The sequence below is a fragment of the Diadema antillarum genome, unplaced genomic scaffold, assembly GCF_040938485.1.
Source record: "Diadema antillarum isolate AM-2024a unplaced genomic scaffold, OU_Dant_1.0 seq00000561_RagTag, whole genome shotgun sequence".
Classification (NCBI taxonomy): domain Eukaryota; kingdom Metazoa; phylum Echinodermata; class Echinoidea; order Diadematoida; family Diadematidae; genus Diadema; species Diadema antillarum.
This window is the reverse complement of record NW_027271500.1, coordinates 1,740,338-1,756,507: the sequence shown is the minus strand read 5'-3', so window position 1 is coordinate 1,756,507 and position 16,170 is coordinate 1,740,338. Positions and strand designations below refer to the sequence as shown.

The window sequence follows — 16,170 nt, the reverse complement described above, 5'->3', positions numbered from 1 at the left end:
AGTTGCACTCTTACACAAAAATGTAGGTGACATACAAGTGTACATCTATCAAAGTAGAAAAGCAGGGATCACAACAAAATTTTAATCCTCTGTCCCTTGTGCTATTATCAATGCTTCCCACAAGTTTAATCCAAATTTGTTCACAACTTTTTGAGTTATTATGCAAACAGACAAACTTTAAACAAACCAATGCCGATAAATGCTTTCATTGACATGTCTCCATAAAATACAGAAAAATAATCTTGTACTTTACAACAAGATCACATGAAAATATATCAATTGAATTTGGCAACTAAGGTAACATTTCACGCAATATTCTGCGGGCTCCATTCCTTTAAAATATTGCCATATCTCTTCAGTACCTTCGTATGATCAGAGAGCTATTGTTATAGAAAAGAACACACCTATTATCACTGCCATGTCAATAAATTCCCACTCAGCAAATATTTACTGGCCATGATATCTCAACTCTGAGATACTCATAAAAGATTGTAGACCCAGTTCTTATGTTTGATCTACCAAGTGGTTTGACATGTATTGTGATAAAATGTCACTTGACAATCTTTTCATGTTGCAAGAAAAAACAAAACAAAAACAAAACAGACAGAACAAACCCCTCCAATTCTGCCTTTTATAACATAAATCAAATTTCTGTTTACAGCCCTGTATGCCATTAAAAGAAAAGTTCCTTTTATTTCGAAACAGCACAGCTAGCATTTATGAACTTACCTGTATACTTTATATTTCTTGAGGTGTCTCAACAACAAGATTCATTACTTGCATACAGGTGTAGAGAGCTGTGATCTCATCACCTACGTAATGTGGTCCATTTAGCTTTTGTGTGCAAGACATGCCATGAAACATGATATATATTCACGATATGAAAATTTCTCGAATATGAGCCGATGGTCTTTCTCGCAGCATGAAATTTTCCCGACTTGCCACTGGCATCCAATGCATACATGTATTGTGTAGGCAAGAACTCTTGCTCGCATTTTAATTTCGTGAACGTTGCAGCTCGCCAAATTCGCTAAATTAAAATGCACGCGAACATATTCCTCGTTTTACAGTAGTCAAACACTTAAGACAGAATACAATGTAGATTGCCATTTGATCAGAACCCAAATGGAAGGAATCCCTCACCAGCAATAACAAAAATGACCTAAAAATGCATGAATTCTCTCACGTTTGTGTTGCAAATTTATGCACTGAATAACAATGCAGTATTCAAAGAGCTGCAGTTTGACAACACTGTCTGAATTTCAGTCCACAAATAGTATCATGTAAGGACAAACTATATGGTAAAACTTGGTATGCTTACAGATGAGTTCTGCTGATTTTATGAGCTTCAATAAACAGAGCCAAAAGTCCAAAAGGCCTAGAGGTGGGGGAGTTAAATCACGATAAGGCTTTATAGCCTGCAAAGAAATGCACATATTGTAAATGTAATGCCATGTAAAACTGCCACTAGTCATGTACAGCCTTAAATTGTTTATGTACATGTGTGGAACAACATGCACCACACTGACCACAACTTCAAATTCCCTACAACAGTATATGATGCAATTTTCCTTTAAAGTTGCCAAGATTTCATGGACAATACAAGTAGTTAGCTTTCCTTTCAAGTGGGAGATAAATTACCCACTACAAAACAGTGAACAGATACATACCTGGTGTCTGCTCCTTGTCACATGCATTCTATAAAAAAAAGGCATGTTTCACACTTTTTCAGAATTTCATGTACAGTACAAACTACATCTTCACTGCCTGCTTTCACTTTTCTTTTACATTTTTTCCTCCATAATGAGGTACTTGGTCTCTGGAGCCATGCAGGTAAAAAATGAAAAAGAAGAAGAACTTAAGAGTCAATAAGATCTTGTGTTTTCAGATACAGACCTGTTTTTTGTTAGTGCTCAGCATTGTCGCTAATGCTGTCGTAAACATGATTTATGAGTTTCACTTTCTATTGATCACAGCTAGTTAAAAAAGACTGGCAGTCACTAGGTCTGCATATTTCCAGCATTCTTTGTTCCACACTTTCTCTGATCTTGTATTTTGTTTCTTGACAGACAAAGGAAGATGACACACAGATAATATGTTATACCCCTTTCATAAACTCAATAATGCGGATAATACCGCATTATTTGGTCGTAAAATCGGAGCGGGGGATGAATTAGGCCAAGTAAGAAAAGAAAGTAGTTTCTCGTCCGGGTTTTTTGAGCAAGGCGATGAGGGAGGTCCTTACTATTTGATATCTTACTATTTTTTCGAGGATTGTCAAAATGAAAGTAATATGTGTTTATATGTGTGATATAAACCACTTATCATTTGAGTGATGCACAATTTAATACCAAATCTGCGTATATTGCTGTTTATGCATGACAAGTATACCAATTTAACTACACTGTGACTGTATTCATTCAGTCATATCAAGGATATGGAAAAAAAAAACACATTTTTTTAAACATAAAATATACACATTTATGCATCACTTGTTGAACCTACACCGTATGAATCCAACCATTATCTCTGGAAATGCATAGCATTATTTTTGCCTTTCAACACAACACAAACTTACTGAGTTAGATCTTTTCTCATATGAAAACTTATTCGCTCAAGGATTTAAAATGCCGCAGACAGTACTGCCAATTGTCAACCCTGTGAAACAACCACCTGATTTCCTTTTTACTGAAAGACAGAATACGAACCAGTTGAATACTATATTCACTATTTAAAGCCGTTCGCTGTGCACACGTGCGATTGAGATCGGTTCTCTCCATCACTCCACGATTTTTTTTTCCAGCTCCAGAACGCATGCTATGCTGGCTGGCTGGTCTCCTCTACTACAGGGAAACCCCGTTATAACGAGTTCGGTTATAACGAGGAACCGCGTATAACGAGGTGATCGCGTCGGTCCCGTTTTCCTTTGCGTGTAATGGCAGAACGAATCCGTTATAACGTGTTCGGTTTTAACGAGATTCCGGTTATAACGAGGACAATTTCGGTATTAAAATCATTATAAAGAAAAACATAAGCAATTTGATCGGATATAACGAGGTTCCATTTCTTGACCAAATTGCCGCTTTCAAACACGCGACAAATGAAACATTGGAAACCGAAATCTCGCTATCCACGTCTTTTCCCGTTTGCAGAGAACCGTTCCTTCCATGTTTTCTTCTTAATCACGCGATAAGACACAGGAACACCTTCCGATGTTCCGACTAATTATTAAACATAATTATTCGGTTTTCTTTTTCGCGAGAAACGCGTGCGTGATATGAGGTCAGACCACAGCGCAACGAGAAAAAAATAGATAACGCATTCAAAAACTTTTCATGTAGCGACAATAAAATATGACCAAAAATGGACAATTGGAATGCGTGTGCAACTCATCATTATATCCTTTCCAATTTTGGTTCCAACTTCCAGTTCTTCTGCTGGTTTTGAGCAAATATGAGTTTGGATGATTAAAGCCGAAATCATAAAATCATCGCCCCGATCCTGCCGGGTGACAGTAGCGTTAAAATAGCTGAGTAACGCATGCTATAACCTATACTTAATCGGAGTTCAGAAAAAGAAGCAAAAAAATTTATTAGTTTGAACAGATCTGGATTTGTTCATTATCATTTAACAAATGATAATTTAAATATGAGTGGGTATGATCAAAGCAGAAATAATTAGTGAAATCATCGCGATCCTGCCAGGTGACACTAGAGTAAAAATAGTTGAATAACGCATGTTAACCTACTTAATCGGTGCTCGGAAAAAGAAACAAACGCATGTATTAATTTGAATAGATCTGGATGTGTTCATTATCATTTAACGAATGATAATTTAAATATGAATGTGTATGATTAAAGCCGAAATAATGAATGAAATCATCGCGATCTTGCCGGGTGACAGTAGCATAAAAATTGTTGAATAACGCATGTTAACCTACTTAATCGGTGCTCGGAAATAGAAACAAACGCATTCAACAGTTCACGAACGGATGTACAGAACGCGAAGAGATTTTCGGAAGAAAATAAAGAACGCATTTTTAATCCCTTCGAGCGCAACGATCATACATTGCATAAAATTACAGCCAAATGATTCATGAAATTATCGAATTCCGGCTGGGCACCAACAGCGTAAAATACCTCGCAAGTTAGCGGTAAACAACTCACGTATGTTACTCTGAAATCATCGCGATCTCGCCAGGTGACAGTAGCGTAAAAAAAGTTGAATGACGCATGTTAACTTAAATCAGAACTAGAAATGTCGCTAAGGCGACTGCTATGCCTCCGCCATAATGCATGATTCTCCTAATAGGTCTATAATAGTACATGTGGACAATGTATAATTACATTTTCACAATATTGGCAAAATATTGAAATTACATGTTTGTCACAAATGTGTTGAATGTTCACCTTCCTTTACCTTGGTTTAATTACATGTAGATGAATAGGGGAGCATGTATTTGACCCATTCATAAGTGTATGAATACTGTAATTTTCAAGGTATGGAGAAAAAGTGTAATTTCTGTATTGAAAAGTACACTGTTACCATTTTCTTTTGGCCTTTGACCCTAAAATTCATAGGATAGTCACTGTCAGGCAGAACATGCATAAATATGTAGTAAGTTTTAAGATAACTTGAGCCACTTCTGAGATATGGAGGAAAAAAGTTAGTTCAGCACTTTCCCTTGATCTTTGACCTTTTGACCTTTGAGGCAAACCCCCGCCCCCCCCCCCCCAAAAAAAAAAAGAGAAAAAGAAAATGTCCAGATAATCTAGATTATACATGCATACACCAAGTGAAAAAAAAAATGCTGGCATTACATAAATACATGTATGATGGAAATAGTAAAAATTTGAAGTGTAGCACTTGACCTTTGACCCCTGACCTTTGACCCTATGAACCCTAGATTCTCTAGATAATAACTGCCAGTCAGTACATGTATATATATACTATGTTCCATGAAGATACCTTGAACAATTTCCAAGGTATGGAGAAAAAAGCAAAGTTTTAATATTATAACTTGACCTTTTGACCTTTGACCTTTGACTTCATGACCCAAAACTTTCACCAGAGAATCTTAATTGGGTAATACATGTATACACTAAGTTTCAAGAAAACATCTTCAGGCATTGCATAGATATGGAGGAAATAGTGACATTTTACGTATTTGACCTTGACCTTTTGACCTTTGACCTTGACCATGTGCACCCAAAAGTTGATAGGCACAACTTCACCCCCTAATACACATACATGCCAAGTTTCATTAGGATACCTTAAAAGGTTTTGATAGTTACCTTGTCCACAAAATTTATTACGGACGGACGGAAGGACGGACGGACGGAAGGACGGAAGGACGGACGGACGGAAGGACGGACGGACGGACGGACGGACAACCCGAAAAGATAATGCCTCCGGCACACTTCGTGGCGGAGGCATAAAAAGAAACAAACGCATTTATTAGTTTGAATAGATCTGGTACAGATTTGCGTAAACAGGATGACAACCTCCCACATTCAATCCTGTCACATATTTTCAAGAACGGTCGTACAAAACGCAAAGAGATTTTCGGAAGAAATTAAAGAACGCATTTTAATCCATTTGGGCGCAACGATATACATTGTACATGTGTACAAGATTACAGCCGAAATGATTCATGAAATCATGGCATTCCCGCTGGGCACCAACAGCGTAAAAATACCTAGCAAGTTACGGTAAACAAGGCCTGTATGTTACTCTACAGTATATATTTGCCCCCATATTTGCGCTGGTGTTTAGAAAAAGCTTAACAAACAAGATTACAATAAAGAACTAACTTATCATTTCAGCCTCTATTTCTTCGTCTAATTCACAAATAATCTCCCTTTATTCTCTCAATAATAACGCTCAATAATTGTGTAATAACAACGCAAAGGATATCTTTAAGTTTCATTGATGGGTATATGACGTCATGCTTATGTTTTTCTTTGTTATGGTTATAACGAGGTACCGGTTATAACGAGGTAATATCGCCGGTCCCACGGAGCTCGTTATAATGGGTTTGTGGTTACATTGCGCAATCAATCTAGCAGCACATGAAGCGGGCAACAGCACGAGAGAAATGTACAGAAGGTGCTCAACGTCCTGTCTACATCACGACGTACCGAGTGCGCTGTACATCACAGCCCAGGCCCGCCCATCCAACTACAGTTCAACTGCTTTGTGGGTCATTCCTTCTTGCCGAGCTCGCAGTGTGAAATGCATGCGTTATTACATACGCACTACAGAAGCTACAGCTGTACTACAGCTAAGTAGAGGACGCAAGGCGTAATTAGAAATAAGACATCACGATTGGTAGGTGAATTGTTGATTTTTTTTTTTCGGCGGCCGAAAAAATAGTAAATATCAAAAAAGTCGATGCGGCAACTGAAAATCGATGCGGGCGGGGGAGCGGGCTGGGACGAGAATTATGAATTTCTTGGTATTTTCAGCGCCATTTTGAAAATAGTAAATAGTAAAAAAATCGATGCGGCAGCCAAAATCGATGCGCGCGAGGACGAGAAACTGGTTTCTTTTTTTACTTGGCCTTATCCGTTTTTTTCGACCCTTCTATTATCGCATAATAGCAGCATCGGGACCAGATTTGGAGTTTGTGAACGCTAACCCAAATAATGCGGATAATTGCCGGGGTGCGGTCAAAACGTCACCTGTCTTTCCCGCAGGAGGGACGTGTGCAGTCACCATGACGATTATCCGCCATTTCAGGACGGGTGCTCGTAAAATAATGCGGATAATTTTCAGAGTTTGTGAACACATTTTTTATTGAAATGTCCGCATAATTCTTAGGCTGATAATTGGAGGATGAGTTTATGAAAGGGGTATCAGACTGAGAATTGCTACTTCTGCAAACCAGCTTTGACACAGATCGCATGCCTATTGAGTCTTGTTATTCTGTATTATAAAATGGGTTCAAGAATGTAGCCAATTGGAAACGCTGAAATGAGTCACGGTGCGTGCATTAATTTCACACAAACATGCACGCCTGACGTCACAATGTTTCCACTAGCAGTGGCCACTCAATAAGTTGTAACAAGTGCGTCGCGCGCTACTATACGCGCTGTCAATCCTGTAAACAACTTCTAGTTTGGGCTGCCGGCCGGCTTTCTTGTGTGCATAACATGTGTGGCGTACTCTTATACGTACAGTACTTAAATGTGCGGGATTTCCGAGTGCGACGTGCGTAAATGTTTGGGACGAACATCTTTGGACATCTTGACTCTTGAGCGAGTGCTACATGTAGCTGACTGGTATTGACCCACAAAGGTACGTGAAAAATGCTGTTAGTTTTCGACCCATTTTATAAAACAAATGATGCACAGGATTATTTAGTGGCGTAAGTGGAGATGCAGCTCACTCTCGGGTAAATACAATGTAGTGCATGTTCACAATTGTAAATACCCTCGAGTGTGCTACATCTCCACTAACACACTCTATCCTGTGCATCATTTGTATACTGTTTGGGGGTAATAGCAGCTGATTTCTGTCTTTACAGTTTTCAAATTCTTTAGATCTGTTTTGAAGGACAGAGCTACTGTATGCCTAGCCTAAATGCTCAAAGCATATAAAAACGCCACTAACCAGACAAATAAAATGAATGGCGCTTGGCTGTACAGAGCCCAAGAAGTCGTGGAAAACAACATTTCTGAAGTTTGGTGACTAATTTTTTAAGGTTTTCAAATTCTTTACTCCTCTCTACTCTTTTAATTTTCTTTTAAAACACAATTCACACAAGCCCTTTCCTATTCATCTTGATTTTTATTCCAAGTGAAGAATTCCAAAATTCTTTGAATTGCTTGATTAAGAATGCATTCTCCTGATCCTTCAAAATTTGGCAATGCATTCATGTATTTACAGTTACTGATCGATTCTATCTCAAAATGGCAATGGTGTCTAAATTTGTTTCTGATTTTCTGCAGATTGAATGACTTCAACCTGTTCCTACAACCTGTCTGTAATATTCTTTAGAAAAATTACTCAGCAGTACTTTGGCCGGACATACGTTCAGGCAATGGGGGAAAAACCTTGTGTAGTACCATGCAGATTCAATTTAATTCAAGATTTATTCATTCTGGTATCAGATCTGTCAAGATACAGGAATTACACAATGAATGAAAGCAAGAGAATATTAATACAGATTTGTAAAGATGGAATCAATTAACACCCTCTGTACAAATGCACATTTGTAAAGATCACAACAGCCAAACAACAAAATTTGTAGAGATGGTGACATTTGATTATAAAAAAGAAAGGGAAAAAAAAATTGAAGATCACAGCCTGGAATGGCGAGTTTGCACAATACATGAGACTTTATATAAAACAGTGCTCTGATAGGATGGCATGTTTGGAGAAGTTAATTAGTACATGTGACTTGTGTTATGATGATGCGATAATAAAACATTACATTTGATACACGAAAATGTCACGATGCCAGAAGGGTTGGTACAACACAGAAAGTAGGCCTATAAATTTCCAATAAATAATGTACAATATACGTACTTGTACAGTGACTGTGTACAATGTACGTGAATACCTTGGTTGATTCCATGGTAATGCAAATGACATTCCCCCTGAGAAGCGGAAATTTTCGCGGTGCTGAAATTTTCGCGCATTTCGCGCAACCAGAAACTAGCGCGAAAATAAAAGCACGCGAATATTTTTGCTTGCCATGCGTTCCTGTGCGTGACGTCTTGATTCCGCCGAATTAAAAACACGCGAAACTCTTCTGACCCGGCCAAGCGCGAAAAATAGTCGCGCGAAAATATCCATTTTACAGTACCCATTGAGGACGAGTCCTGAGTATACTCGGGCAAGATATGTGGGAAATGCGTGTTGTAGCAAAATCAGTCCATCCTCATTGGGTTGACGGAACTGGAGCGGCCGCACAGAAAAGTCGTTAGCACAAACAGCGCACTAACAGCACTGATAGCGACGATTTGGCCGCACAAAGAGTGCTGTTAGTCAAATTCAAGGGAGGGCCCCTTTTTTTTTTTGCACCATATAGGACTACATAGGAGTAGGGCCGACAATGGGTGTCACCACTCTGGCCCCGACCCCGGAAGTGGCGCTTGAAAAAAGAAAGAAATGAAACTTTTGAGCGCGGTAAAGGCCTTTGTTTTTGCCCTGAAGACCTTTTTTTCTTTTCTTTTCTTTTTTTTCTTTTGTTTTGTTTTTTGCTTGTCAGCTGAAGAAACCCGGAAGTGGAATGACAAAGGCGTGCTGAAGACCTATTTATTATCATTGTTGTTGTTGACATTATTATTATTATTATTATTAGTAGTAGTAGTAGTAGTAGTCATACGTAGTAGCATTATCATTATTATTATTATTATTATCATTATTATCATTATTTCTGAAATTTGGCAAACAAGTATCAAAAATATTGTAGCATTTAAAATCTGCAAAAGAAACATTTTTTTTCTCTATTTGTTTATATTATCCTTGATGGAAGTTATTGCCAAAGATGACATGTTTTTAGGTACAGTTGTGTTTGTAAAGAAGAAAATAAGTAGCTTAGTGGAAATGTATTGAATCCACCCAGACAGGGAGACAGGCATTGTTATGTGTAATCGCCTCCAGGCAAGAGTGAATGTCAGGGATACTTGGAATGCCAAGACTCGCCCGAAGCTACTAGTCCATGGCCAGGCCAGATACTGGTACCATCTGAGGTGGCAAAACCTTTTTGGTGTCATTTTGTTTGTTGGGCATAGATATGCTTATCAAGCTATGATAGCATTTCCAAATGAGTAGCTTAGTCATAGTAAATGAATTTTTAACCAATCTGGTCTCGTTGTCTATTTCCTATACTTCTGATCGAAACTAACCGCGCTACAAAGAAGAGCACTGTCTTCTGTATGTTCCATAGAGCTGTAAAATGCAGCTCTATGGTATGTTCACAGGTGTTCTGTTGTAAACGCGGTGCGCTTAGTCTTTATTCAAGGCAGCGAAGGGAATATCCAAAGGTTATGATGTCACAGCGCTTAGTCCTTATTCTAGACGGCGAAGGGAATATCCAAAGCGTATGATACAGTGTATATCCTTTTATCTAAAAACAACAACAACAACAAAAGCAATTCCTAGTGAATTTTACCGTATTTTTCAATCATTTATCATTTTCCGGTGAAAACGCTACAGTGAAAACGCTAATACCACGCCAATGTCGCTTTATTTCCCTCCAACAATATAAGATAATGCAAAAACAATGTACCGGTACACTACGATACATTATAATGAATGATATTGTAAATGAACAGAGTGATTTTGTTTAAAACTGATGTATTTGTTGATAGGGTAGTATAAAAATAGTATAGATAATCCCTTTTATGAGGAACTTTAGATATGATAACGGTACATTGGTCTAGATAAAGAACTAAGCGCACCGCGTGACAGCTGTGGACATCATAACCCTTTGGATATTCCTTTCGCTGCCTTGAATAAAGACTAAGCGCACCGCGTTTACAACAGAACACCTGTGGACATACAGAAGGCAGTGCTCTTCTTTGTATAGCGGTTTAGTTTCAATTCAGAAGTATAGGGATATAAATACGAGACCAAATTGGTTAAAAATTCATTTATTTTGACTAAGCTACTCATTTGGAAATGCTATCATAGCTTGATAAGCATATCTATGCCCGACAAACAAAATGACACCAAAAAGGTTGTGCCACCTCAGATGGTACCAACAACCCATTTTCGGGTCTTGGCCCATGGACTATACAGGTTGTATTGCTACAGTGTAAGAGAGAGTCACTCTTCAATTTGGCAGCAGAGAGTCAAGTTGTGTTCTGAGGAGCCAACAGGCTATGGCCCCCGAATTTGAGTTCTGTTAATTTTGGGAGGAGTTGTGTGCCTACAATGGTGGTGAGGTGAACAGTTTTTCTATCAGTTTTATAAGTAGCCTTTAGAAAGCCACAGTATTATTTTGTACTTGGAGAATATTATCTAAATGTCAGAAAATCTGAGAAAGTTGAAATAGTTAGATACGTGTGTTCAGAAACTGCAGAATAACCGAAGTTACTTTCAAATAATGGTGTCTGTGATAGAATGTGAATGAAGTCTATCAGTAAATGTTATTTCATATAAATATTTGATATTTCTGATAGATGTATGTCGATGTGGAACGGATAACAGAAATTAGAATTTGAACCGGAGTAAATGGTTATTTATTCAGAGGTAATCTGAATTAGTTATAGAGTAATTATTGAAAATGTATAAGCGATGAGATTTATAAAGTATGGATTGTAACTGCGGAGCTGTATGAAATTTGGATACGGTTTTCAGTTAGTGGAAATTTGTTCCAATTTCTGAAGGGTCTTATCCCGAGTTCATACTCCTACCCCGAGTCCCTGTGCTGCACCTACTCCGAGCTCGTGTCTCACATCAAGTTCGTACTACACATTTGAGTTCACACTCCACATCGCAGAGAAAGAGGGGTTGTTTCAATGCCATGGTGCCGTCAATGCAGGATTGATAAGACGAGCACCACAGTATCTACCCATACTGGGATGCAGTATGCGCGCTGCCTCATGAACATCGGATGTTTCCTTTGGGCCGCTGTCATTGCACGAGCCACCATCGCACGAGCCGTCATCGCACGAGTCATCGCGGTTATGCCACCTCAATGACGTCACAACACGACCATCTATAATTGCTGAATGGACTGGACTTCAGTCGTCAATTAACACAGGAAAGTGTACTTATATTTTTTGGACTGACTTACGAAACAGTTTAATTTCCGGAGACTGATGTCAATGTTGCAATAACTCATTTGTAATGGCAACAATCCAATTGTAATACACAATTTAGTTATAAATATAATAAATGTAATTTTGTAATGATTCAAATGGCTACGTCATAGCTCTCTTCCATTGGTCGTGACAATCATCATTATCATCATTATCATTTTTATTATCATTATCATTTTATTATTATTATTATTATCATTATTATTATCATTATTATCATTGCTTGTCAGTGGAAGAAACTCGGAAGTGGCAGCCGATGTTGCGTTGAAGTCCTTTTGTTTTGTTTTGTTTGTTTTTGTAAGCTCATGAAAACCCAGAATTGGCCCCTCCCCCCATCCACTCATGAAAACGTGGCGGCAGCCATGCTCTAAAGAAGGCGACAATGTACGGATGATATCGAACTGTTTATATCACGTCACTCACGAAGACAACAATGCACTGGCCACTGCGTTGTGCTGCCCCTGCATCAACAAGATGCATCAATCTATACAGTTGTAAGTAGATTATTAGGCACAAATCGCATCTCAGATTTTGCCTAACTCTATGGCTTAAATCCACTGACAGCACCCTAACAGCGCTCTAACAGCGCTTTCTGTGCGGTCATTTTGCCCTTGCCGTTAGTGGCTGATCTGTTAGTGACTTGGTGGCTTCTACTTCTACTTCTACGTGGATACTCAGCAACGTCTAAAGCTGGATATATTACGCCGAGGTGGCGCTAACAAACCTCCCACTAACAGCATTTCTGTGCGGCCGGTACTGGTTTACAATATAATATAACCAGGTACTGCAATTTTAATAACAACAGCAACAACAAAGAAAGTACAGGTAGCAGATGATGTAGAAGAGTCTACCTGCCTTCAAAAAATATTAAGACACAAACCTCCTATTAGCTCGCATCCCGAGGAGGTATTGTCTCATAAACAATACTATACAACGTGATGAACAATACCTACACTGTAGCTGATGATGGGATGTGTCGCCATCAACGAAAAGCATGCACACTGTCATGAAGGACAACTGCCACAAAGACAAATGCGACTGAAATCAATACCAATATCGCAGTCAATCATCATGACATGTGACAGCTCCTGTTTTTTTTACATGCTTTAGAAGGAACATCTTCCCCACATTGCAGCACGTTCACCTCTCTGCCATTTAAGTACATGATGTACAAAAACTTTTATTTTGCCCTCCTCTTTTAATTTGCGTGTGTTCACACTGTATTCTGCACTACACGTGTTCTCGTGACCGCGCACCTCACAGCATTCAGTAAGACTATACTCTACTAAGAGGGATTTAGCCTAATGGAAGAAGAAGAAGAAATGTACCCCAGCGGGCAGCGAATGAATCAGGCACCCATGAATCCTACAAATGCATGAATCTACATGTATCAGGCCTTAAACACGTTGAAGACTGACTGATTTTGCTAAAACACGCATTTCCCATCGAGACACTTGCCCGAGTATACTTGGGACTCGTTCTAAATGGGTCAAACAGTTAACAGTTACTGTACTCTACGAACCACTTTCCTGACAGGCTGCATAGCGCTGAAGTTGTTTTAAAGGGGATGGCTAGTAACTGATCAGTGGGAATCAGTCGAAATGCTGGGGGATGATTGTTCCAATTCTTATATCTATTGTTGTGTGAAAATTATTTGCTTCAGAACGGTCTCATATATTCAAGTAATATGCAGTTTAATGCCCCGTCACTATACAGGCAAGCTTACATGGAAACATTAAACTTTATTTGATTATGAGACCATTCTGAGGCAAATAATTTTCACACAACAATAGATATGTACTCTTAAATGAATCCCACAAGGATTGGAACAATCATCCCCCAGCATTCGCACTGATTCCCACTGCAGTTACTAGCCACCCCCTTTAAACATAATTGCAATTACAATTCAAATCATTGTTACTTCACACCGCATAAAATTAGTTAACGGATTCTATAATTCTGAATTTCAGAGTAAGGAGGGGAGGTTTGGCTTCTTTCCAAGTTCCATCACTCACTCATGAGCCTTCTTTTTGCAGGAGTGATTGGAAGGTCAATGTACAGTAATCATAATCTCGACACCAAAAAATATGATTGCAGTTCAGTTGATGTTAACAGGGTCATTTTGGTGCTTAATTATGGGGAAACGTGACTGAAAAACACCTCTGGACCATCATTTGAAACACCATTGGAATTAAGTTTCAAATCACCTTCCTCGATTCCAGATCACATTCACATGCATGGCAAGTTAGGTTTTAAAATTTGAAACACAATCCTATAGTTTGCTCACCATAAAATCTTGATTTTTTCTATCAAAAAAGCCATGGCATCCAGCACAAAACATGGCATCCAGCACAGATGACAGCGACACTCATGCAACACAACGCTATGTACAGCTTAAATACACAAATTTCCTGCCGTGCGTATGCAAGCTTGCTCTGAAAACCCCATAGCTCGAATGGATTGCATGCTGTCTGCACTGGATGCAGCGGGACGCTTGCACGAAAGGTACCCAAAGGCTAGTGGATGGCGGAGCACCAAGGAAAGTAAACCTGTAATAAAATACTATAAAAGTGGATATTTTTGCGTGACTAATTTTTCGCGCTTGGCCGGGTGAGAAGAGTTTTGCATGTTTTTAATTCTGCGAAATCAAGACATCACGCACAGGAACATATGGCAAGCAAAAATATTTGCGTGCTTTTACTTTCGTGCTACAGTAGTTTCCGCAAAAATGTCCACTTTTACAGTACACAATTTGCTAACAAATTTGAGTACCCACCTACTCTATTACTGTGGAAAAGAAAATTAGGATAAATTGGAATACTCAGAATAGACCATATGACAAGACCAGGCAGGTTTAATAGTTCTGATTTCAATTTTCTCTGAACGAATACTTTAATGAAAAATGATGACATACAGTGTATTAAACAGACTTCACTTTCATGGGGCTGATACATGCGTGGAGAGGCAAGAGCTGCAGAAAAAGTACCAAAAATTCTGAGTTGGATCAGGCCTAAAATTGAATATACAGCTGTACTAGTGTAGGTGCTACAGCCCTGCATTGAGCGAACCCGTTGGCACCTGTGTTTTTGTGGGTCGCTGCACATCGGTTGATGAAAACTCAATTTTTGTCAAAAAGCGAAGACAGAAATTTTTCCTCTTTTCAGCATGGAGAGAGAGTGCATCATGTGTGTGTAACAAAAGATCATTGTGCGAACTTGCGACAATACAGACATCGATAATTCACATGTCAGACAGATGTGAGATGGATGAGAAGTGAACGGGGGACGAGAAGTGAACAGGGCAGGGCCGGGTACGTGGCTTAAAGGAGCATCTCGCCCCGAGGGCCTCATGAGCACCCAAGCCATGCTCATTTAATTGAGGAGAGCTGTCCGAGAGTGAGCCTCTGGCCCCTCTTATGTCGTTATGAGCGGGTTTCCCAGAATGACAGAGTACACAACCCTGGTACAGTACAACTACTTAGTAGGCCTGGAGTCACAGTTCGCAGCGAGTTCAGCAGCTCTCATTAGTCTAGATAGGGAAGAAAGAAAGTCATCTGTACTGAATGTAATTGAGACTTTAAAGTCCCAATCTTACCGCGTTACATACAAAAATGCCTAAAATACTTAACGTTAGAACGTCTAGCATTAACCTGCTGATTTTCAGCAGGGAGCATCCATATTAAGGACGAGGTTTACCGGCATTTGCCGATTCATCATCATCATCACTCAGAAGTAGCTCAGTTCATCAGCGACTGACACTACCCCACAACAGTATCACTCCGTATCGCCACACATCATCTCGCATCAACCAGAGCAGAAATTACCGACTCACCAGAAAAACATCTGTGCTAAACACGATCTATCTGCAGCGACTGGGTTAGGTGGACCGTCCTCCATTATTCAGTTAGTTTACACTAGAAGTCTACTACGATTTCAGACTATAACTGTATCGACTTCAATTGATCTTCACCAAGCGTTCACGGTTTTCTGTAGGGTCGACACATGTAACCTCAATCGCGCATCGCGGAATAAGCTCTGCTAGCTTGTCTCGTACCGGTACCGCGTACCATACCGTACCTTGAACCTGCATGCAACGAACGTTGATCTGCTGTGGTTTCGCAATCGGTATCGCGCGCAAAGCAAGGCAAGGAAATGGGAGTTCTTATTACGTACGCGTCACGTTATCTACCTGCGCTGCTGCTTGATGCTGCTCTACTCGAGAGAAGGAGCAGTAAAAAAAAAAAAAAAAAAAAAAAAAAAGTGTACAGTACTCGATCTGCCAGATTGCGTAATAATAATCCACTCGCTAGTCTCAGCTCAAATGTACATTGTATAGTCAACAACAAAAGTAATTTACGGAAACATGTATACTACAAGACTCAATAATGACCGGC

At 39.3% G+C, this 16,170-nt stretch overlaps 1 protein-coding gene across 1 annotated transcript in view; it reads right to left on the bottom strand.

Annotated features, from left to right (window-relative positions):
- The window catches only part of LOC139735000 (ATP-binding cassette sub-family C member 4-like), a gene marked incomplete at its 3' end in the record, with an annotated part of 38,492 nt that extends 22,735 nt beyond the window's left edge, over positions 1-15,757 (bottom strand). Inside the window, exon 1 of the mRNA XM_071645775.1 lies at positions 15,609-15,757. Within this exon, the coding sequence (XP_071501876.1) occupies positions 15,609-15,673 (65 nt within the window). The remainder of the gene's footprint in view (positions 1-15,608) is intronic.
- Between the last annotated feature and the right edge of the window lie 413 nt (positions 15,758-16,170).